A 24,649-nucleotide genomic window follows, 5' to 3' on the forward strand; every position below is an offset into this window, starting at 1 on the left:
ATCTAATCTATGAACTAAAAATTCCAGAATGAATGAACTAAAATTCCATAATCTATAAACTAAAATTTCAGAATCGATGAACTACAATTCCATAATCGATGAACTATAATTCCATAATCAATGAACTATAATTCCATAATCTATGAACTAAAATTCCAGAATGAATGAACAATATAATGTTGTTGCTGGGAATCGAACCTGAATTTTTTTTAAAGGGGAGACGCGCGTTTTTAATAAAACGACGTCGTTTTGGCATCCGTATGCACCATGCATGGTGCATACGGATGCACAGCATAACGATTGGTTTTTACACTACTTATTACAAAACAGAGTCGTTTTATTTGAGCGGGAATTATTTGCCAAATTTATTTTCCCAAGGGGTGTGGCTTTTTTATATAGTAAGATATATATATATATATATATATATATATATATATATATATATATATATATATATATATATTCGAATATTAGTCGAATCAAATATATTCTGATGATTCGTATTCAAAGAAATTCAAATTCGAATCACGAATTGAATTAAAAATATTTTATTTGTTTACATGTAACACCCCACTTTTCTAACTCTTAATTACATCTCTAAACAGTCATTAACATAGACTATGCAGCGGAAAACTAGAAGATAAGTAGTGGGAGTGTCACCGCCACAAATCACCATTCTTTGGTGGTTGCATAGGCTAAAAAGGGGTAACACTACAAATAAGATTAAGTCTGAGTATTAGAAATAAATACTGGAAAGATAAGGGGGAAAACGTCACCCCAAAATAGTCTACATCAATCCTCCAACACAAGTCATAAGTCTAAATCTATAACGTGATCATAAATAAAAATAGAGTTTAGACATCTCAAACTAAGAGACTAATTTAACTCGATCTCTTCTCACTGCTGGGCCCACCTGAAAGGGGTTTTGCAAGTAACACATAGACAAACAGGAAAAACACTCGTTAGCACGAAGCTAAGTATAACCACACTCAACCCTGTAAAGCATTCTAGCACATTCTTTGAAAATATTTGATATCTTTATAGCAATAAGCTAATCTCAAAACATCTTTGGATTATCATATACTTTCTAAATGCTTGCACCCTATAATATCAGCTGGCATGCTTACATATGTATAAGACTGATCACGTATATTCATCAACATATAGACTTCTCAAATAGCTTGTCAAGCAATTCATGCTTACAGATAAGATCATGTTAAAGGACTATACCACGAGCATTTACATGCTTTCACATTCTTACCACATAACATGATAGTAGAACTTCTACTACAACACAATAATCATGATCAAAGAATATCTCAAGTTATATTTCTCATTAAACAATCTTCTACAATGCTCTATTCGTATACAATTATGTATAACATTATGATCATGCTTCTTATGCAATCTAGTGCAACAATATACTCATACTCATATGCAATCTAGTGCAACCATATAATCATACTCTTATGCAATCTCGTGCAACTATATATTCATACTCTTATGCAGTCTCGTGCATCAATATAATCTTACTATTATGTAATCTAGTGCAGCAATATAATCATGCTCTTATGCAACCTCGGACAACAATATACCCATACTCGTATGCAATCTCGTGCAACAATATACTCATGCTCATATGCAATCTAGTGCATCAATATACTCATGTTCATATGCAATATAGTGCAACAATATATTCATACTCATATGCAGTCTAGTGGAACCATATAATCATACTCTTATGCAATCTCGTGCATCAATATAATCTTACTCTTATGCAATCTAGTGCAACAATATATTCATACTCATATGCAGTCTAGTGCAACCATGTAATCAAACTCTTATGCAATCTCGTGCATCAACATAATCTTACTCTTATGCAATCTAGTGCAACAATATATTCATACTCGTATGCAGTCTAGTATAACCATATAATCATACTCTTATGCAATCTCGTGCATCAATATAATCTTACTATTATGCAATTTAGTGCAACAATATAATCATACTCGTATGCAATCTCGTGCAACAATACACTCATACTCACATGCAATCTAGTGCAACAATATACTCATGCTCATATGCAATCTAGTGCAATAATATAATCATACACTCATATATAAATTAGAGTACCTTTTGTGGAGGTTTCTTTGTTACTTTCTCGAGTCTCTCTTGACTCTCTTTCTTTCTATCGAGTCTATATTGACTCTCATACTTGAGTCTCTGTTGACTTTCTTTCTTGAGTTTCTGTTGACTCTCTTTCTTTCTCTTATACTCGTAGACGGCTTAGGGTTCCACAGAAGTGTGACTTACCCCATCGGGAACGGCATAATTCCGACCCAATATCTCCTACCGTCTATAGAACCAATCTCGTGGTTCAAACTCTGTGGAATCAGGTATCGAACTATTAGTGTGCACACCCCCTAACCAGGATTCCAAGCCCGGCAGAAAGTTTCCAACCTCGTAACGTGGGAGTACGCCGTGTTACATATACTGGGACCACAATGTCCATAAATATCTCCCGAGAGGAACATAGTCCAAACGGTATCCTCCAAAACCTCACTGATGTAGATAATACATAAATATATCTCTAATGCATCAATCTCATGCGTGAAACAATGTTACTACTTCTCAGTGCATCAAAGAATGATATACCACATGCACATGGTTTTTGAAATTATTCTTGGACTCACGTTGGTCCTTTATGCATCTTTGAAATATGCCTCATGTGCAATGTCAAAATGCTCTAAAACATGCTTCTAAATCATGTATAAACTAACATGAAGTATTCAAGGATATATCATCATGCTCGATTTGTAAAGTAGCAATTTCTATACATTTTACTCACAAGTATGCTTCTATTCTCATTGATCAAAATAATACAATTTAATCATGCTTTCATAATAAATCATATTCTCAAAGGATCATGCTTCTTTACTGAAATAAAACATTATCTGATTACATAACCAACACTTTCTCAAACACGGGGAATTTAGCAAAATATGCACTGTGTAACAATTCTTCACAAAATCCTTCTTAACATACTTGTTTTTAATCCAAATTCCACGAAATCAAATCCAAAACGTGCGTCGAGACGAACCCGAAGAGCCGAGCCACAAGGGCTCGGCCACTGCACAAAAATCTCATCAAAACAATACTCAGGGACCTGGGGCGGGACTCTCCATAATCCGCCCCTAGAGCCCCGTTGATGTGCCGGGACTAGGCTACGGCCCTCTTCTAGGGCCGTGCCCTAGTCCCGTGGTGGCACGGCTCTAGCCGGCGGCCCTTCTGATGGGCCGCCGCTAGGGCCGCCACTCTGATATGGTGCACACTGTGTTGTGCACCAGATGGGATTTTACCTCCAAAAACTCATCCAAACATTTCCAAAACAATCTCAACAACTCACAAACACATACTAGATCACTTCCAAGCATAAACACATCAAAACTCATAGTTTCTACTCATTTATATTCAAATCTAGGCTTCACAGAGCCAAATCTAAAGAGGAATCCATGGGGTTATACCTCTTGTAGTATAGTCTTCTTGCTTGGATCTCTTCTTCCTCTTGGCCTAGCTTGAGCCTCCTTCACCACCTACACTTCCCAACACACCTTCTATCCTTAGCCTAGAACCTCAAAGACTAAAGAAAACTAGAAGAGAAAAGATGCTAGAGTGAAGGATGAACAAGCTTACTAGGTTGTTGTCTTTCTTCTTGTTGTTGGCAGCCAAGAAAATGAGGAAGATGCAAAGAATGAGATCAGGAAAATGAGATAGAATAAAGGGGTTTATATAGGGTTCAAAACCCTAGGATGATTCGCAATGATTGGTTGAGGGTAAATGGGTAATTTCCCAAGCTAAAAGATGAGTTTATAAGGGATTTTTGGATGTCTTGTGGTCCACCATGTATCATGAGCCATAGGCTAGAAATGATATTTCTTTATTACTTTGGGGTGGAAAGTGAATTTTCCCAAAAGCTATATGGATGAACACTTGTTCAAAATTCCCTTTTGAATTATCCCGGTCTCACTCGATTAAAATTCTCGATTTAAATCTTGGTACGCGAAGTACCCGAAAACTTTGGAATTTTCGAATGAAATTCATTTCTTCGTTGTTGAAATAATTTTAAAATGGGACAAAATTATTTTATTCAAACACCGATTGATCGCAAAAATTTTTAATGGGGTGAAAAAGCTACTTTGAGATTTTCTTAATACTGGATTTATAAAATAAAAATTTGGGTTGTTACACTACACCCCTACCATTAACAAATCTATTTAAATGGCGTTAAATATGAGGACATTTTAGTCTATTTAATTTTAAGTGTTAATTTTGTTTGTCCTAGATTTATATGTGTTGCGGAGCCTCAGGTTATGGAGGCTCTGCTGCGGAGGTGCGAATTGCAATTGAAGAAGACAGGGGACTCTAGCCGTGAATTAGGAATTTTAAGAAAAATAAAAAGTATCGTAGGTCAACCCGCTTTGTATAAAATAGATGAAAATGCCCTCGTATTTAACATCATTTATACATGTTTGTTGACGGAGGACAAAAAATGATCATGTCATAATAATACTACGACCAATAGGGAATGTTCTGAAGAAAAAAAAAAAAAAAAAAAAAAAAAAAAGACTAAGGGTGTGTTTGGTTCATGGGTTTAGGCACTAGGAATGGAAATCAAAATCATATTTAGAGTTTGGTTGACAACTTTTTAAAACACAACTATGATATTTGATTACCCCTTCAATTTAAAACTCCATTTCCTAATTTAAAAAGGTTTCATTCCATCATATTGGTAATATTATTTTTAAGTTTGGATTAGTGTTTTAAAATTTATTTTTTTTTGTTCGTATTAGTGCATTGGATGTCATTATATTAGGTTCAATTGTTTTGATTTTTTATTTTTGTATTTTAAAAACCTTTATTCCCATTATAGGGTCATACATAACCAAACATCAATATTGGTAATCATTCTAATTCCACCCTACCAAACATACAAAATACTTTCACCAAAGCTCATACCATTACTAAATATTTGATTTCCATTCTGATTCCGATTCTCATGCGCGAACCATACACACCCTAAAAGTGGAATAACACCTATAAATCTAGGACAAAAATGAAATTAATTCTTGAACAATAGACTATTTTGCCTAATAATAATAATAATAATAATAATAATAATAATAATAATAATAATAATAATAATAATAATGCCATTAATTTATATTTATATTAAACATATTATTAATCATTTATATCTATGTAATAATTTAATTTAAAAATATAAAATATAAAACCTGTTTACTTCGTATTTCATATTAAAATTAATATACACTAATGATATTTAAAATTAAATTACTCCGTATTAAAAATAACTAAATAAATAAAATAATATATTTATATTATTATATGTCATTTTACATATTACTATAAAAAATAATAATTAAACATCTAATTTACTAAAGAGTTAATTCCAGCAATGGTCCCTCGAGTATGATGATTTTTCACAATTGGTCCTCGTCTTTTAATTTGGACAATTTAACCACCCGACTATCAAATTCTTTCCAATTGAGGTCCTTCCATCAATGTCTAGTTAAGTGGGTGTCTATTTGAGGGCTAAAACCGTCATTTCCCTTAGTCAACGTATAAATCATCTTCTTTCCCCCAATGTATACGCGAATTCCTCTCGGTCTTTCCCCATCTACCATGGCGGGTCTCAGTGCTTCTCTCCGGCCCCAACCACCGTCTTCCGCATTCGCCGCCGCCTCCTTCGCCACTAATCTAGTTCTCCTCTCACTCTGCAGCCCATCTCCCTTGCGCTCTTCGCCTTCGTCCTCCAATGGCACAGCGGGGGAGTCGACGATCCAATATCACGGTGGTCCCCCGAGGAGTCGCGCAAGTTTCTGAGAATGGATAGCTCGCCTCTGGCCACCGTGGGCCAGTCCTCGGATTGTTCCCTGCTTTTCCGTCGGAATTCAGCGACTTTTTCTTACTACAGGGACTAGACCCAATTCTGAATCAGATCTCAAGTCAAAGGTCTGATTTTTTTGCTCTTTTTTGTTTCGTCGTCGTTTTCAAAGTGCTCTGGGGTTTGAAATTTCTTTGCATGAGTGGGTTTCCTCTTTCATTGTTCCTTTTTTTTGTTAAACTTTTCCTTTCATTTCAATTTTTACTTTATTGAATTTACTGCATTCTTTTCTTTATTATGTTTGGCAATTGGTTTGGTCAAATGAGTTTTTCCCAAGTTCTAAGCATCTACTACCCAATATAAATTAATGATTTTTTTTTCGTTTGGTTAAAGAAGGAATTGAAAAAAAAAAAAAAAATTGCTGCAGATTAGGATGATTATGAACAAATGGGTTTTGTTTGATGAAATGCTTCACTTTTTTGTTCTGATTCCATGGAATCAGTTTGATTGCTGTCACAGTGAGATGTTTAATTGTTATTGTTTTAGCATCTACTGTTCTTTTTGTTTTTCCACTCTTTAACATCCACCAATTTGGTTTGCTTTGTTAGAATATAATTTGTGATATGATGGAGTTGCTGAATCTTTCTTTGGATTTATCATGCTTTGCCGTCGGGAGTCCGCTACTGGAGAGTAAAGCTACTACCATTGCTGTTGACGAGCGAGAGAGAGGGCTCCACCATCGCGCCGTTACGCCGGACAGCATCCATTACCGACGACCACCACCATCTGCCGTCAATACCGTCCAGCCACACAGTCCACGTGGCATGCTCTGTTGCACTGTCTTCGTTTATTTATTCATGTATACATTGTGGAACGAAGATGATTTATACACAGTAAGGGAAATGACGGTTTTATCCCTCGAATTAACACCCACTTAACCAGCAATTGACGGAAGGACCTCAATTGGAAAAAATATAATAGTCGGATGGTTAAATTGTCCAAATTAAAAGACGAGGACCAATTGTGGAAAATCAACATACTCGGGGGACCATTACTGGAATTAACTCTTTACTAAATTTTAATTTTATAAACAATTAATACTATTTACTAATGGAAAGAGTCAAATAGATCCATGAACTTTACTCAAAAAATTTAATTAGGCCATTAAACTTTCAAAAATTGCAATTAAACTCATAAACATGTTATTTTAAAGCATTTAAGCCCAGAAACCGATTGGTAACCTGTAACCTAGGGTTCCGACGACCTTTCTAACACTTTCCGATAATAATCACCATCGCATGTGGAGGATGTGAATAACTGGTCTGCCTTCTCCTTCGCCTGAGAAGGCGACCAAGTTGGTCAACTTCTCCGGCGAAGGAGAAGGCAGACCAGTTGGTCGCCTCCTCCAAATGCGACCGGTGATCCCGGAAAGTGTTGGAAAGGTCGTCGGAACCCTAGGTAACATGTAATTACAGGTTATCAATCAGTTTCTGGACTTAAATGTTTCAAAATAATATGTTTATGGATTTAATGACATTTTTTAAAAATTTAAGGGCATAATTGACTTTTTGAATAAAGTTTAGAGGTGTATTGACCATTTTCCCTTTACTAACCAAAACACTTAACACAATTTGCACATTATTCTCTAATAATTACGAAAGCATCTCATTCATTGCTTTAATTAGCATAGTATTAGTTGTTGATCTGTTATGACTTTGTTGTACGTGTTAAACGAGTGTAGTATTATTTATACGTGAGGTTTAGGGGTACTATGTACTAACAATAATCATAACGCCCAAATTAAGGTTAAAAAAAATAAAAATGAATAAAATAGGAAATATGTTGTTTTTGCCTTTGTGGGGGTAGAGAGTGGGATTTTTTTGAGTGGAGGCGAGAAGATGCATCAATGACTTTATTCTAAAAACAAACACTATTTGATATTTTTAGTGATTGAATGGTAAAGGGTGTGTAACGTACAATAAAATGCTCAATGCCACACATTAATTCTGTTAACCTCACATGCTTACAACTAGTACAATTTTTCTCCATTTTGCCCTTTTACTCCGGAAGTGATGCCAACCCATTGAAATTAGCATTATATAGTGAGCTTAATAATATGAGAATCACATAAAAAGGTTTACGAATCTAATATAAAGGAATATGCATGCTTCAAATGCTGCTAAGAGAATTATTGAAAGATCTTGAAAAATCCTTCCATACACTATAAATTGTGTATTTTTAATATTGAAATTGTAAACTAGAATATAAATTGTGTTTCTAAGTCAAAACACATAACAAACTCACTACAAGAAAAATCAGGGATCGCGACGGAAAATTGCGATGGACAATATTCCGTCGCAATATAGCGACTGAAAATGCGACGGAATAGATTCCGTTGCGAAATGGCGACAGAATTAAATTCCGTCGCGAAGTTTGGCGCAAAGAAAAATCTAGCCCGCGAAATATTGGCAGCAAAACATTCGCGACTGAATTTGCTATGGAATTAATTTACGTCGTCCATTGCGCGACGGAAATGGCGACCGATTTTTGTTCCGTCGCGAAATGGCGATGGAAATTACGACCTCTTACATTCCATCGTTAAATGAATTAAACTTTTGTGTATTGACTAAATATTGCGACGGAAGTAACGACGAAATTAATTCCGTCGCAATAGTTTTATTAATTTTTTTTTTCTACTAAACTATCGGAATTAAGTTTTATTAAAATTTAAATAGATTAAAACTTATAACCTACGGCAGAACACTAAGAACACTAAGAAATCTCCTCAACGCGCAGAGTTCAGAACACCGCCACCGGAACCCAACAGAGACCGCCGTCGCCGTCTCCGTTTAGCCGTTGGCATCTTCGTCTCTGTGCAGCCGCCGCCGCTATGCAGAACTCCATCACCGTCACCTCCTCCTCCATTTGTGACTGGTAATTCTTTAAATAATTCCTCTTTTGGTTGTGACTGATTTTAGTTCAATAGAATTGAATAGTGTGCTGAACCCTTCTTCTGTTGAATCCCCCTTCTGAAGAATTATTCATAACCCTAATTTTTTTATGATTTGAATGATGAATTGAATATGAAACCCTAGCTAGCTAGTTTCAGATAATTTTTATATGTGGAAGGATCATAGCAATGTCGAAGAACATATCAGCAGATGGTTTATGATGTTGCTGGTCCAAATCTCATAGCAAGGAATATGCTTGAGGAGCCAAACGTAGAAGATAAAAAATTCTTCGACATGTTAGATGCTGCTGATAGACAATTATGGTCTGGTTGTGAAAAGTTGACACAATTATCTGCTGTGGCTCGATTGCTAAACATAAAGACAGAATATCGTCTGCTAGAGCAATGCTTTGGTGCATTTTGTCAATTGTTTAAGGATGGTTTACCTGAAGACAATAACATGGTTGATAGTTTTTACCAGACAAAGAAACTAATACAAGGGCTTGGACTACCAGTGGAGAAAATTGATTGTTGTAGGTTGGGGTGTATGCTGTATTGGGGTGATGATAAGGAGTTAACCCAATGCAAATTGTGTCAGCAACCAAGGTACAAAAAATCAAGTCGTTCATCTAACCAATCACTTGTCTCTTACAAGAAAATGTATTACTTGCCATTAGCTCCAAGACTGAAGAGACTTTATGCTTCAAAAACAACAGCTGCTTCTATGAGATGGCACAATGAGGATCATGGCCACGATTCTGGAGTTATGTGTCATCCTTCTGATTCGGAAGCCTGGAAGCATTTTAATGCAACGCATCCATCATTTGCATCAGAAAGCCGTAATGTTAGGTTGGGTTTATGCACAGATGGATTTCAACCATTTGGGCAGTCAGGACAACAATATTCTTGTTGGCCTATCATCATTACACCATATAATTTGCCTCCATCCATGTGTATGAAAGATCCTTATATGTTTCTGACTACAATAGTGCCTGGAACCAACAACCCTAAGAACAAATTGGATGTTTTCCTACAACCTGTTATTGCTGAATTGAAACAATTATGGGAAGAAGGTGTGCTAACTTATGATGTCTCTTTGCAACAAAATTTTCAAATGAGAGCTGCTTTGATGTGGACAATTAGTGATTTCCCAGCGTATGCTATGTTATCAGGTTGGGGAAAGCAGGAAAACTAGCATGCCCGCATTGTAGGGAACATTCACAAGCATTTCGGGTTCCTAATAGTGGAAAAATATCATGGTTTGACAATCATAGGAAATTTCTTCCACTTAATCATCCATTTCGCTTGAACAAAAGAAGATTCACGAAAAATCGTGTGGAAATAGGTCATCCTCCACCGATTAAGAATGACACAGAAATTTTAAGGGAAATCGAAGAATTTGGACTATTAAAAGTTACAAATGCTAATGAAGAAGAGGTGAATAAATCATCAGTCGTAGTTGTGGATGGAGAAAACGAAGTATTTTTTGGGATTTACCATATTGGGAATCAAATTTCATTCGACATAATCTTGATGTCATGCACATCGAGAAAAATGTTTTTGAGAATGTTTTCAATACAGTAATGAACATTCAAGGTAAAACAAAAGACAATGCGAAAGCAAGAGAAGATTTAAAACTCTTTTGTAACAGAAAAGAGTTAGAAAAGAACCATGCCACAGGTAAATACCCAAAAGCTTGTTATTCATTAGACAGTAAGCAGAAACAAGTGTTATGTGAATAGATGAAAATTTTGAAATTCCCAGATGGTTATGTCTCAAATATGAGAAGGTGTGTAGATATGAGCAAATACAGACTATTTGGAATGAAAAGTCATGATTGCCATGTTTTCATGCAAAGGTTAATGCCAATTGCATTTCGAGAGATGTTGCCAACCAAGGTTTGGGAAGCAATAACTGAATTAAGCATTTTCTTTAAAAGCTTAACTGCTCGAGTCATTAAAGTTGAAGAAATGACAAGATTAGAAGATGAAATCTCAATAATTCTCTGTAAATTGGAGAGCATATTTGTTCCGGGATTTTTTTACTCAATGGAGCATTTGCTAATACATTTGCCATATGAGGCTAGGATTGCTGGGCCTGTTCAATATCTTTGGATGTATGAGTTTGAAAGGTAACTTCTATAGTTACTTTTTCTTTAAAATATTAATGATGTTAGATGCAATTGTATCTAATATTTGAATAAGTTTTATTCTTTTTTTCAATTTAGATTGCTCCATGAGTTGAAAAAAGATGTAAAAAACAAGGCTAAAGTGCAAAAAAGATGTAAGCATTTTCTTTAAAAGCTTAACTGCAAGAGTCATTAAAGTTGAAGAAATGACAAGATTAGAAGATGAAATCTCAATAATTCTCTGTAAATTGGAGAGCATATTTGTTCCGGGATTTTTTTACTCAATGGAGCATTTGCCAATACATTTGTCATATGAGGCTAGGATTGCTGGGCCTGTTCAATATCTTTGGATGTATGGGTTTGAAAGGTAACTTCTATAGTTACTTTTTCTTTAAAATATTAATGATATTAGATGCAATTGTATCTAATATTTGAATAAGTTTTATTCTTTTTTTCAATTTAGATTGCTCCATGAGTTGAAAAAAGATGTAAAAAACAAGGCTAAAGTGGAAGGGTCAATTTGCAATGCATACTTAGTGTGTGAAGCCTCTATATTTTGTTCTCATTATTTCGAGCCACACGTTTATACACGTAGTCAAAAAGTACCTCGAAATGATGATGGAGAAGTTCCTGAGGAGGATGAAGAAAATTTGTCCATATTTAAATATCATGGTCGCTTATAGGGAAGATGTAAGACAAGAAGACTAACCGATGCAGAGTATTTGGCAGCACATACTTATATATTGCTTAATTGTGAGGAAGTACAACCTTACATTGCGTAAGTTCCACATCAATCAATTAATTAATGATAGTTGAATCATTCGTGAGTCTATAATAGTGTTATATAAATTTACAGTTTATATGAAGAGATGTTGAAGGAACTTGATCCCAGGATAAGTGAGTTAGAACTTGCAACACAACTACAACAAAATTTTGGTTCTTGGTTTGAAAATTATGTAAGTCTTGTAGTCAACTACTTCTCTTGGTTCTAAATTACTTAAAACCTAACTCATATATATAACTTTTTCAATGGCACAGGCACGCCAAAATGAAATAGAGAACAAGTATATATGTGATTTGTCAAAAAGGCCACTGAGAACTGTGAAATCGTATCCTGTGTATTTTGTCAACGGGTATAGATTTCACACAGAGTCACATGGTGAGAATAAATCAACAATGAATAGTGGTGTTTGTGTAAGTAGCACATGTGATGATTACTATGACAAGTTGATGGAAATATTAGAAATTGAAATTGAGTATACTGCATTGCCAATTAAACGCACTGTCTTGTTCAAATGTGAATGGTATGACCCAACACCTAATGTTGGAGTTAAGGTTCATAACCGATATAATCTGGTTGAAATAAATCAACGGAGAAGGTTTAACAAATTTGAGCCATTTATTTTAGCAATGCAAGCTATTCATGTTTGTTTTGTTCCGTACCCTAGTATGAGATGAGATAAAGTTGATTGGTTAGTTGTGTGTAAAGTTCAACCTCGGGGATGGATAGAATCTTTCAAAAAGGAAAATGGTCAAACGAAAGATACTGCTTTTCAAGAAAAAGAAGTTGAAGAAACTGAAATTGCAAGTACTGTGGATGATGATACTTTCGTTAGGTTAAGTGATGAAAATGTCGAATGTATCGACATTCCTGATGACAATTCAGATGACAATGAAGAGGAAAATGATGAGCTTGAATTTGACTCTAGTTCGTCAACTAATGAAGATGATGATGATGATGATGATGATGATGATGATGATGATGATGATGATGACGACGACGACGACGATGATTATGAAAATTAGAGTTTATGTAGGTAATTAAAAAGTAATGCTTAATAAATATATGTTATATGAAACACTAATATATATATATATATATATATATATATATATATATATATATATATATATTATATTTTTCATATTTTGGTAGGAAAGATGCCAAGAGGACGTGGATGTCGTTTTGCAGCTAGACTTTTGCCAATAAATGTTCTACCACGTAATGGAAATCACACATCATCATCAGCATCGGCATCGGCATCGATTCCCATAGTAGCATCAAGACCCTTATCACCATCCACGCCATCTACAGCTACTAATAATGGTCAGGCTGGACAAGATGCTGTTAGACAACAAGGTGATATGGTTGACTCTGTACGAGTGCATGGATGCCTAAGAATTGATGTTCAGGATAATATGTAAGTTAAATTAAAATGAAACTTATTATTTGAATATATATTAATTTTTTAAAGTCTGACTTTTCCTTTTTATAGGTTGACTAACTCAGATGTATGTGCAAGCAAGATTACTAAGTTGTTCAAAGAACGAATAGATCCCAATGTTTATGCATGGGGACAACTTAGTGTTGAGACAGTTCAATTTTATTGGGAAGAATTCAAGGTAATATATATTTAATCTCATGCATTGTATTTTAATTCTAAAGTGAATTGTTATTTTGTTTACATGTCTAACGTAAGTTCATATTTACATTGTGTTTTGCAGAAATTTTTAGAGTGGGATGCTACAAAAGATGCTTTATTGTATAATGCTTGGGAGATAAAGGCTAAAAGAAGATATGCTGATTACATAAGCAGAATAAGGAAAAAGCCAAGACCTTCCTATGTCCCACCAGAAATATGGACAAAATAGAATGATGTTTGGAATTCTGAGGAGGGGAAAAAGAAAACAGAATTGGTTAAGAGAAATAGGCGTGGAGGAGTTTTAACTGTAGTTGCTCAATCTACCCATACCACTAGGTCAACACCTCACGTAAAAGTTGCAGCTCAACTTGTAAGTTCATTTGAACCATTTAATTTATAAGTATCATGTGTTTTGTATTATGTGGTATGTAATTGCTTCTTTTTTTTTTTTGGAGTTAATTTCATCTGTCAAAGTATTGTGCAATTGCCTTACTAGAGTTTCATCAATTTGGAGACATAAAGAGTTTATTAAAATGGGATTTGAGGTTTTCTAGCTGGTTCAATATGTTTATTTGTTTGATATCCTTCTTATAATGGTATTTCATTGATTTCTACTATTACTTCTTGACATGCTATAGGGGTTGCATCTTACCTGACCCCAAGTTTTATGTTTTCTGTTGATTGTGATTGTGTTTTATTGATTGATGTTGGAGATTATAATTGAATTGTATTATATATTGAATAGGGGGATAGTCTTATATACAAAGGAAATTCTGCCGAATTTTTTCTTACTTTAATAATTGCATTTGTTTGTTAAATATAATTTATAGGAAGGGAAATTGGGTCATTGTCCATCGTATTATGAACTCTTCAAGCATACACATACCAAACAACACGATGGGCAAACATTCATAACTGAAAAAGCCAAACAAATTAATGTAAGTTTAATATATTTTAAGTTTTTAAAATATATATGCCTTTACATATATTTTGTACTAAATATCTTACATATTTTAGGAACAAGTTGAATCACAACGGGAGATGTTGGCAGAAAATGGGGAGCAGGTGGATGATAATCAATTATACTATGACGCGGTTGGTGGACACGACAAGAAAAGAAGAGTTTATGGACTTGGTTCATATGTTGTTCTGTTGTTCATGGTCCAACTAATGATAACACTTCAAGCAATATGACACCAACATCGCGACCACCCGACAATGCTACTTCTACTTCTGCAAATGTACAACATGAAATTCAGAGTTTGAAGGACACTATTCTCCTTATGCAACAACGACTTGATGCTATTGATGGCGGGAGAACGGGTACTTCATCATCACTTCCATCTTAAATCAATTGATTTTAATGGTTGCTTGTTAATGTTGTTTAGACTTGAATTGACTATTATTATGTATTAAGTGTGGATTGATAATGTATTATTATGATGTTTAGAGTAGAATTGACGATTATATTATGTATGAAGTGTCGATTAGTAATGTATAATTATTTGAACTTAATTTAGAATTATGTTATCTTTTATTTTATTTTAAAATTAATAGTATTTTTTTATATTAATATTTTAAAAATCATAATTTTTAAAATAATTCAAAATCGCGACGGAATTGCAACGGAATATAATATTGACGACGGAATATTTGTTCCAAACGATGCGACGGAATTACGACGGAAAACATTTCCGTTGTGAAATGGGCGACGGAAAAGATAATATGGCGACGGAATATTCAGTTCAAAAATAACGATGGATTTGCGACGAGAAAAGTTCTGTTGCGAAATGGGCGACGGAATCGCGACGGAATACTTCCGTTGCCAATTGGCGACGGAATTATTCCGTCGTCTATCAAAATACGACAACATGATAGACGATGGAATAAATTCCGTCGCGAAACGTGATTCGCGACGGAATATTGCCCATTCGCGACGGAATTTTTCCGTCGTGATTCGCGATTTTTTTTGTAGTGGTACTATAGAAGAGAATTTGTGAATCATACAAATGATACAATAACATATATTGTCAAAATTAACGTTGAGTATAATAAAAATAATACTTTAGCATTATTATAATTAAACTAGTGTGTGTGAAAAATAAAACACCGATATTGATTGTTTAACAATGTTAAACAGCTAATAGTGGTCAAATAAGTCAAAATTGATTGATAGGTTAACTATTTTAGCAAACATGACTATAAAAATGGGGGAGGCAGAGGGTGCAAAGGCAAGAAAGTGGTGGTGGGGAGCGGGATATGAGGCGAGGCATGGCGCCTTGCTAGCCACGATGCTACTGGCGGTAAAGGGCTATGCTTTGCCCCATCGGCTGATGGGACGGAGGCCATTTCGTGCCTTGGCTTGAGGGCTAGTTAGGGATTGAATAGACCTGTGCTCTTCAAGAGTCAAGGGAGTGGGTTTTGCTTCCTTCGTGAGACATGGATACGTCTGTGATTGCTGATAGTTGTTGTAGGCAAAACACTCATTCTACATGAACTTTTGAATTGAAGGAACAACTCATTTCCTACATTTATAAGTTGAATGCCCCTTTGTCCTTTCAAGAAATCACCATTGATGGACCCTACTTGATTTTCTCATTGCATGTCTTTGTTAGAAAAAATTGCTTGTATTCTGTAATACATTTGAATTGCAACAAAAATACATAATAGATCAGGGAACATAAGTTGGATCATTGGCATGTAATCACTTTCCTATAAGTTTCAAATCTCCTTCCATAAAAGCAACAAGGTTCAAGATTTAATCTTATGGGATACAAGAAGATGAATGAAATTCTCAAGTTGCTTTGTTTGAGAATTTCCTGTAGAATTGTAAGCCTGCGATATATCTTGTTGTCCTACAGGTTGATTGCATGCGTCAATTCCATGTCTCTCTTTTGCCAGTACTTTCAGATGCCTCTCCAAAATATTTATAGATGCAAATATGGTTGTTGGAGAAGTTACATGGAAATTTTTGCAGTTTTAAAACTCAACTTCCATTAGAAAATATATCTTAAATGATATATTTATCATAGGAAAAAAATAAATTACGTAAATCAAGTTCAACATGAATGTATACATAATTATGAACCTTTATAAGGTTATGAACCGCATGCAAATAACTGTACAAGAATAATATATTTATATATATTATAATTGCATGCTAGCACAATTTTGCATGTAAGTTTGGGAAGTTTGAAAGCTCACGAGTTGTATATTCATTCTCCAACTGAAACAATTTTCAATATTGGTGAATGGACAAAGCTCCAACTGAAACATTTTCCAATATTTAAAAATGGACAAAGTTCCAACTGAAACAGTTTTCAATATTGAAAAATGGACAAAGTTCCAACTGAAACATTTTCCAATATTGGATAATGGACAAAGCCTTCCGTCAAAGCCCTTCCGGCAAACTCATTCTCCACCTGCTGTATTTCAATTAACGTTCTACCAAACTAAAATAATATTTATAACTCCACAACTCCAAATATTATTTAAGCTTTCATGGTAGAACATTTGAAACATTAATTTTTATTACTATATAAATTTCCAACATCTTCTCCTTATTTTAGCCGGTCTCCTAAATAAATCAGACATTGTAATAACAATTGAGCTTGTATCTTAGTTCGCCTTTTTTAATATTATTTATTTACGGACAAAAAAAGCACCCACGACTCAGCATCCTATTGGATAATTAGTCTTATTCGTTATCAATTTTACTCTTAAGACAGTTGTGTGGGCCACGGTTCAAAATAACATCATTTCACGTTTTTTACGTGACCCGTTGCAATATACATTTTATAACTCATAATGTACATTATCTTACCCCAAAAGTACGTTTCATTATTCTAACTCATAATATACATTATTCTAACACATAATGTACATTATCTTACCCAAAAGTTTCAATATTCTAAAACATAATTTACATTATCCTAACACATAATATACATTATCATAACTTATAAAATTAAGCAACATCGTTTTGGACCATAGTCCACACAACTGTGTGAACCGTGTAATTTGTCCCTAATTTCATGGTGGAACTAGTTCAAAAAATCTTTATAAGGTTTATATGAATCCTCTCTAAACAATCCTAATACGCAAATTATGCCCTGGAAACGTGTTCACCATGAATGGTGAACACGGGTCCAAACGGCGCCGTTTTTACGTAAAAATAAATAAATAAATAAATAAATAAAAATTGCGGATGTGGTGTTAACGGCGCACGTTTGGTCAGATTATGAATTTTCTGTTATGAGATTATGAATGTACTGTAAATTCATAATCTCATAACAGAAAATTCATAATCGCATAAAAGAAAAAAATTTATTAAATTATGAATTTTCTGTTATGAGATTATGAATTTACTGTAAATTCATAATCTCATAACAAAAAATTCATAATCTAATAACAGAAAATTCATAATCTCATAACAGAAAATTCATAATTTATGAATGTTGAAAAAGCTTGCGCTACAGAGGAGCAGTCATGGTTTCGGACGGGAATGTGTAGGCACGAGTCCAAAGTGAATGTGCAGGCAGCAGTCATGGTTTCGGACAGGAATGTGTAGGCACGGGTCCAAAGTGAATATGCAGGCATGGATTCATAATTTATGAATGTCCGAAATCATTGTTCACCTCAAATTAAAGTGAAATCGCGAAATGTAAAAATGAAGAAGAAAAGTCACGCGATTAATTAAGAAAAAAATAAAAGATAACGGTGCACTAACAGCATTGGGACCGTGTTCACCATGAATGGTGAACACGGTTCCATGGCATAACGATTGATCCTAATATGACTCCCTATGAATTATTCTAACTAATTAATTAATTGTTTAAATAATATAATAAATAAAATAAATATTTGTAATAAAAATTAATATAATATAATGTTATATTTTAAATCATATTATCTCCTTGAACTAATTTCACTTTTGGTCCCACGACTTTAGAGGTTCTATCATTTTTGGTGCACAACTTTAAATTTTTTCAATTTTGGTGTCTAACTTTGTTATTTTTATCAATTTTGGTCCTTTTGACCAAATTGACTGCGAAATATTGCCGGATTTTACATTTTAGGGGCAAAATCGTCATCCCAAGGAAAGATATTCAATATCTAAACAAAAGAAAAATCATGTTAAGAGAAATATAAGAGTTTGGCAATCGTCGATGCTATAAATCTCATAGATCTGTGTCTAGTTTCTGTCCGTCTTCCCAATTATTCTCATCGATCAAACACCTATAGATATGATTTTAGAGTGATTTTGTTTAGATATTGAAGGTGTTTCCTTGGGATGACGATTTTACCCCTAAAAATATAAAGTCCGGCAATATTTCATCGTCAATTTGGTTGAAAGGACCAAAATTGATAAAAACAACAAAGTTAGGCACCAAAATTGAAAACTTTTAAAGTTGTGTACCAAAAGTGATAGATCCTCTAAAGTCGTGGGACCAAAAGTGAAATTAATTCTTGTCTCCTTCCAGCAATTCACTCACAACTCAAAGACTTCTTGCACCAAAAGAATGAATCATGTTGACAATTTAAATGCCCGCATGGGTAGCTCAATTGGTCATAGAGGTGAAATTTTGAAAGAATGACCAGGGATTGAGCCTCACCAGCAACAGTGTGGGAGCAACCTCTCAAAGTGAGGGGGGCTCCTTGTGCGCAGTGAGCATCGGTTCTTCCTTTTGGAAGAATGTTGACAATTTAAATAATTTCAAACATAAAATCTTCACAAACTTAGAGTCCATTTACTAGCAGAAAATTATTCTCTATTTTCTAATTTTTCAGTTTTCATTCTCTATTTTTCATTCTTTGTTTTCTGATTAGAAAATTTGTTTACTAACACTTTTTTTTTTTAGATTAACGTTATAAAATTAACACGAGTTTAATTTCGAGTGATATTTAGATCTTAAATTTAAAATATTTTTACATATGTTTGGTTTAGATGGAATAAATTTTTTTTTTTTTACTTTTAAGTCTAATATATGTAAGATTTTTACATTTGATAACTGGACAAAATTTATATCTGTATATAACATAATAACTAAAAATATATATCCGAACCAATAACCTACTAAGTTCACCTAAAATTTAGTTTAGATAATATTAATATTTTTTGAGCTAATATTTAAAATATTTTTTGGATATATTCATTTGAATGACATGTATATAAATATAAAACTTTTACTTTGAATTCTAATATATGTGAGATTTCAATATCCGATATCTGGACCGAACTTGTATTACGATGTAACATAATTAAAAATATTCGAACTAATAATCTATTGAGTTCAATCAAAATCTAAAACATTATATAGAGTTTAATTCTTAATTTTGGTAATGTAAATAATGTCTAACTTTAAAGTGTAAGCAAATAAGTTATGTTTAAATAAGTAAAGTAAGTAGAAAAGATAGAAGATAGTGATAAGTAAAATAAGATGATAATGAATGTAATAATTGTAATGTGGTTATAGTGATATATAACTAAATAGATGATAGATGATTCTGTTTTCCATTTAGAAACAGTTTTTAAGAGTGTTTCAGTTTTTCAGAAATTTTCAGAAATTATTTTCAATTTTCAAAATGAAAAATTGTGTTAGTAAACATGTTTTTTGTTTTCTATTTTTCAATTCTTAGATATTTCTAGAAATTTCTAGTTAGTAAACGGCCCCTTATAGTTTGGGGCTTTCTTCGAGGTGTATTTATCCAATCGTTATACCCTGCACCACAACGCACAGTGCACTGTGCGCCCCGCGTCTCCCAAAACGATGTCGTTTTGGGAGGCGCGGTAGGAAGTTGACATGATTATGTATATTTGTTTATACAATTATGTATATTTTTTATTATGTACATTTTTTTTATATAATTATGTACATCCGAATCAGGAAAATTTTGTGTATTATGTTAAGAGTTGATGTGTATTATATTAAAAGTTTATGTTTATTATGTATTATGTTAGATTATGTGTATTATCTTTTAAAAAAGAGTATGTGTATTTTGTTATATAATTATGTACATTCATGTATACAATTATGTGTATTCTAGTATAACATTATGTACATTTTTGAACATGAGATTTTTTTTTAAGGAAAATTAACTGCCAAACACTGGGTAGCGAAATTTAGAAAAAAAAAAAAAAAAAAATTGAAACGACGTCGTTTTGCATCTGGACGCACAACGCAACGCAACGTGCGCCGTGGTGCAAGATATAAATTGCCGTATTTATCTTTACCATTAAAGGTTCTTTTTCACTCAACTCTTTTATATTATTGATGAAGGAATTAGGCTCGGGTCCAAAGAGTGATTTGAGCCCAATAATATAAGTATGGAGCATGTTAGGCCTAAAGAGTTAAGGTCTTAAGGAGGAGTCCAAGTTGAGCCTAACGAGTCAAGCAAATTATGCTGTGCAACCGATTGCACCTTGCAAAGTGCATACGGTTACAAAACAGCGCCGTTTTGGTTAAAAAAACGCGCGTTCCACTTAAAGAAAAAATCAGGTTCGATTCCCGGCAATAGCATTTTTATATATCCAGAAATTCATAACTATATATCCACAAATTCATAACTATATATCCACAGTGAATGAATGAAGTAAAAATCCATAATGAATGAATGAATGAAGTAAAAATTCACAATGAATGAAGTAAAAATTCACAATGAATGAACTAAATATCCACAATGATTGAACTAAATATCCACAATGAATGAACTAAATATCCATAAATTCATAACTATATATCCAGAAATTCATAACTATATATCCAGAAATTCATAACTATATATCCAGAAATCCATAACTATATATCCATAAATTCATAACTATATATCCACAGTGAATGAATGAAGTAAATATCTACAATGAATGAACTAAATATCCACAATGAATGAACTAAATGTCCATAAATTCATAACTATATATCCACAAATTTATAACTATATATCCAGAAATTCATAACTATATATCCACAATAATGCTATTGCCGAGAATCGAACCTGAATTTTTTTTTTTAAAGTGGGACGCACGTTTTTAGTCAAAACGACGCCGTTTTGCATCGTATGCACCATGCGCATGGTACATTCGGTTGCACAGCATAACTATTGAACGAGTCAAGGAAGGGAAATTTATAACGTGCATTGTGGGCCCTAGATTCAAACGATGCCGTTTTGTGCATCTATGTTAACGGATTAATTTTTAACTCTCGTTCCCCGTTATATGCTATTTCCTTTATTTTTTAATTTTAGCTGTTTCTTTTTTTTTTTTCGCGGTTTTTTCTCTCTCGCAAATTTTTAGACATTGCATCTCTGGATTTGATCTTCATTGCGTCGGCCCAACAGAAATTGGCAATGACAGACGAGATTAATGCTCTGCAAGAATTGCAAATGACAGATGAATCTATTCAAGATTTTTTCAAACAAATTTTACAGTTGCATCTATATTGATTTTCACTTGTTTTTTATTACATTGTTGATGCAATTAATTGAATTCATATATGAGATTTGTTTATTACTTGTCTGAGAACAGTTTCTAGGATTATTGTTGAATTATTAGTTTGATTGTATTTCTATTCGAGTTGTTGTGTATATGTGATTAGTGTTTTTATGCAGATGAAGTTGAGTAGTTGAGTTATGCGTCACGTGTGATGAGTTTACGTGTCTAGTGTTATCATTTTATGTGCTTTATGGTCATGAATTCTGTATCTAAATCATCGGAGTAATGTAAACATTAAGATGAGTTATGCGTATCTTGTGATGAGTTTCTGTGTTTGGTGTTTTGATTTATGTGTCTTATGCTCACGAATTTTGTACCTAAATCACAAGGGTAGTTGTGTAAACACTTTTTATGGTTATGTGTATTGTTTTACGAATTTATATGTCTTATTGTAGCTAGATGCATTAAAGACTTTATTTCTTTGTAGAATATGACTGGATTTATTCGGCATACCCTTAACCCCCTCTACCCTTAACCCCCTCTACTTAGAAATATGGTGTTCATTATATGTAGGATTCAATCTCTATTTTACTTAATTAAAACCTTGTGTTTTGCAACTGATCAGGATTTGTTATGGTTGTCAGTGAGTTCTCTTGATGAAGCATATGAGATGTATAATGACTATATGCTTTTAGATTATGTTTTAATGTAAGGAGGGGTAAACAAAGATATAGTGGTGTTACAAAAATAGTAAAGATGAAGAAGTTTCATTGTTCGAAGGTTGGATTTAAACTGAATTCAGGAAAAGGTTATTACTCAAAAGTTGATGTTCGAACATGTTGTTGTGCATTTGTTCAATTTGATTTAGATGGGGGATGTGCACTTTGATAAAGCATGAGAAGCTGCATAATAATGAATTGGTTCCACCGAGCAAAAGTTATCTTCTATGGTCACATAGAACAGTGTCTAAAGGATTTGGAGAAGAGTGATGTTTCCTTGGCAGATGGTATAAGGTTTCATAAAACGCAATCGGGGGGTGGGGGGGGGGGGTCACCACTTTTTGGTTTTACAAGTAGAGATGCATACAATTCTCTATCTACTGATTTATTGAAGACATTAGATGGAACTGACTCAACTTCATTAATTGAAATATTTAGACGAAGGCAATCAAGTGAAAATTGTTTTTTCTTTGATTTTGAAGTTGATTCTGAGTCGAGATTGTGTAGTTTTTTTAGAGGGATAAACAAATGAAATAGGACTATGAATTGTTTGGAGACTTGTTAGTCCACAATATGACATATCGTATTAACGAATATGATATGATTTGTGGTCCAGTTGTTGATATGAACCACCATTGCATGAATGTTATCTTTGGATGTGATTTTTAGATGAATGAAATGATTGAGTCTTTTGTATGGTTATTTAGGTCATTTTTGAGATCCTTGGCTTCACTGTCGACCCCAGTCGCCGTTGGCCACTTATTTCCAACGGCAGACTTCGTCAAAGAAGTGGGTATAGTAGCAAGAGGCTTTGATCTGGGCTTCTTAGTGGGCGTATCAGGGGCGAAATGTGCCTCCAGGTCATGCATGGGCTTGGAAGCGATGGGTTTCACATTCGGATTGGAGTCGGGATCGTCGTTAGATTCAGAAGCGTGGAAAATGCCGAGGAAGAATTGCGGGAGAATTCGAGGAAGAAGAATCGTGTGTGATCTGGAAAATGACTTCCCCCAAAAAGAGGGGAAGTTGTTTTCTAGGAAAACATACCCAATTTCCCATTTGACTAGAAATCATTTTTCTTGACTTTAGTTTTCCAATCATTACCTAACACTAAATCATTTTTTCGGGTTTCCAAACACACCCTTAATTTATTACGTACTTTTCGCTACTCTTTTTGGAAGAAATGGTCACTGAAAGTCGACGAGCCGTGTCCCTTTTGTTTAAAGATTGTTACAGTTTCTTATGTATTTATTTATAGTTTTTCACCGCACTTTTTTTTTAACTATACACTACACTTTTTTAAAAGGGTAGCGAAAAGTAAAATTTTAATGTTCTGATCTTTTTTGCACTAATGTAGTAAAATTGACATTTTGAGTGGTCATTTTGTAGGACTAGTGTATTAAATCAATAAACATAAATTACAAACACATCATACTAACCAAAGAGGCTAAACCAAGAAAAAAAAAAAGTGTGGTCACAGTGAGATTAAAATAGCAAATTACCATGACAAACATTTACATTATATCTATAAATAATAATTTTTAATAAAAATATTTTGTTTAAAAATTTTAACACATAAAAAATAAAATAAAAATTCTACCTTGTCGATTACCAACAATATTAAATAAAACATGGTGATATTTTTGTAATATTGAAATGATTTCTAATAGTATATGATTGTAACTAGTACCATTGAATTCGATGTTCGATAATATTAGGTACCATTGATAACAAATTTCAAAATACCAAACTAAATTTCGTACCTGATTATGAATATACACACACGCGCGCATGAATACAAAGCAAAAAATATGGGTGCGTGAAAGTGATAGAGAGATCTGACTGGGTTACTAAATGAGTCAAATACCACAATTACTCCCCTAATATGAAAATGTATGAATAGGAAATAAAAAGTCCACAATCCAATCAACAAATCCCAGCCGCCCAAACTTAGAGTCCAACGGTTGCAACTAATCTGCATGTTTGTATTATAAAAGCGGTTTGTATTTGAATAAAATCATATATATATATATATATATATATATATATATATATATATATATATATATATATATATATATTGTACAACATGAGCG

At 33.6% G+C, this 24,649-nt stretch overlaps 1 protein-coding gene and 2 long non-coding RNA genes across 3 annotated transcripts; all 3 read left to right on the plus strand.

Annotated features, from left to right (window-relative positions):
• Window positions 1–5,677: 5,677 nt before the first annotated feature.
• On the plus strand, window positions 5,678–6,828 carry LOC109183404. The gene is made up of 2 exons (XR_002054534.1): window positions 5,678–6,423; window positions 6,514–6,828. It is a non-coding gene; the product is annotated as an uncharacterized LOC109183404 (long non-coding RNA).
• A 2,306-nt stretch (window positions 6,829–9,134) lies between these two features.
• Window positions 9,135–13,655, plus strand: LOC109183405. Its single transcript, XM_019333484.1, has 3 exons — window positions 9,135–9,461; window positions 13,260–13,386; window positions 13,489–13,655. Exons 1-3 carry the CDS (start codon window positions 9,151–9,153, stop codon window positions 13,633–13,635), a joined length of 585 nt encoding a protein of 194 aa, XP_019189029.1. The 5' UTR covers window positions 9,135–9,150; the 3' UTR covers window positions 13,636–13,655.
• On the plus strand, window positions 11,673–12,196 carry LOC109183406. The gene is made up of 3 exons (XR_002054535.1): window positions 11,673–11,761; window positions 11,840–11,939; window positions 12,022–12,196. It is a non-coding gene; the product is annotated as an uncharacterized LOC109183406 (long non-coding RNA).
• Window positions 13,656–24,649: the final 10,994 nt, after the last annotated feature.

Source organism: Ipomoea nil, unplaced genomic scaffold (genome assembly GCF_001879475.1).
Source record: "Ipomoea nil cultivar Tokyo-kokei standard unplaced genomic scaffold, Asagao_1.1 scaffold1125, whole genome shotgun sequence".
Taxonomy (NCBI): domain Eukaryota; kingdom Viridiplantae; phylum Streptophyta; class Magnoliopsida; order Solanales; family Convolvulaceae; genus Ipomoea; species Ipomoea nil.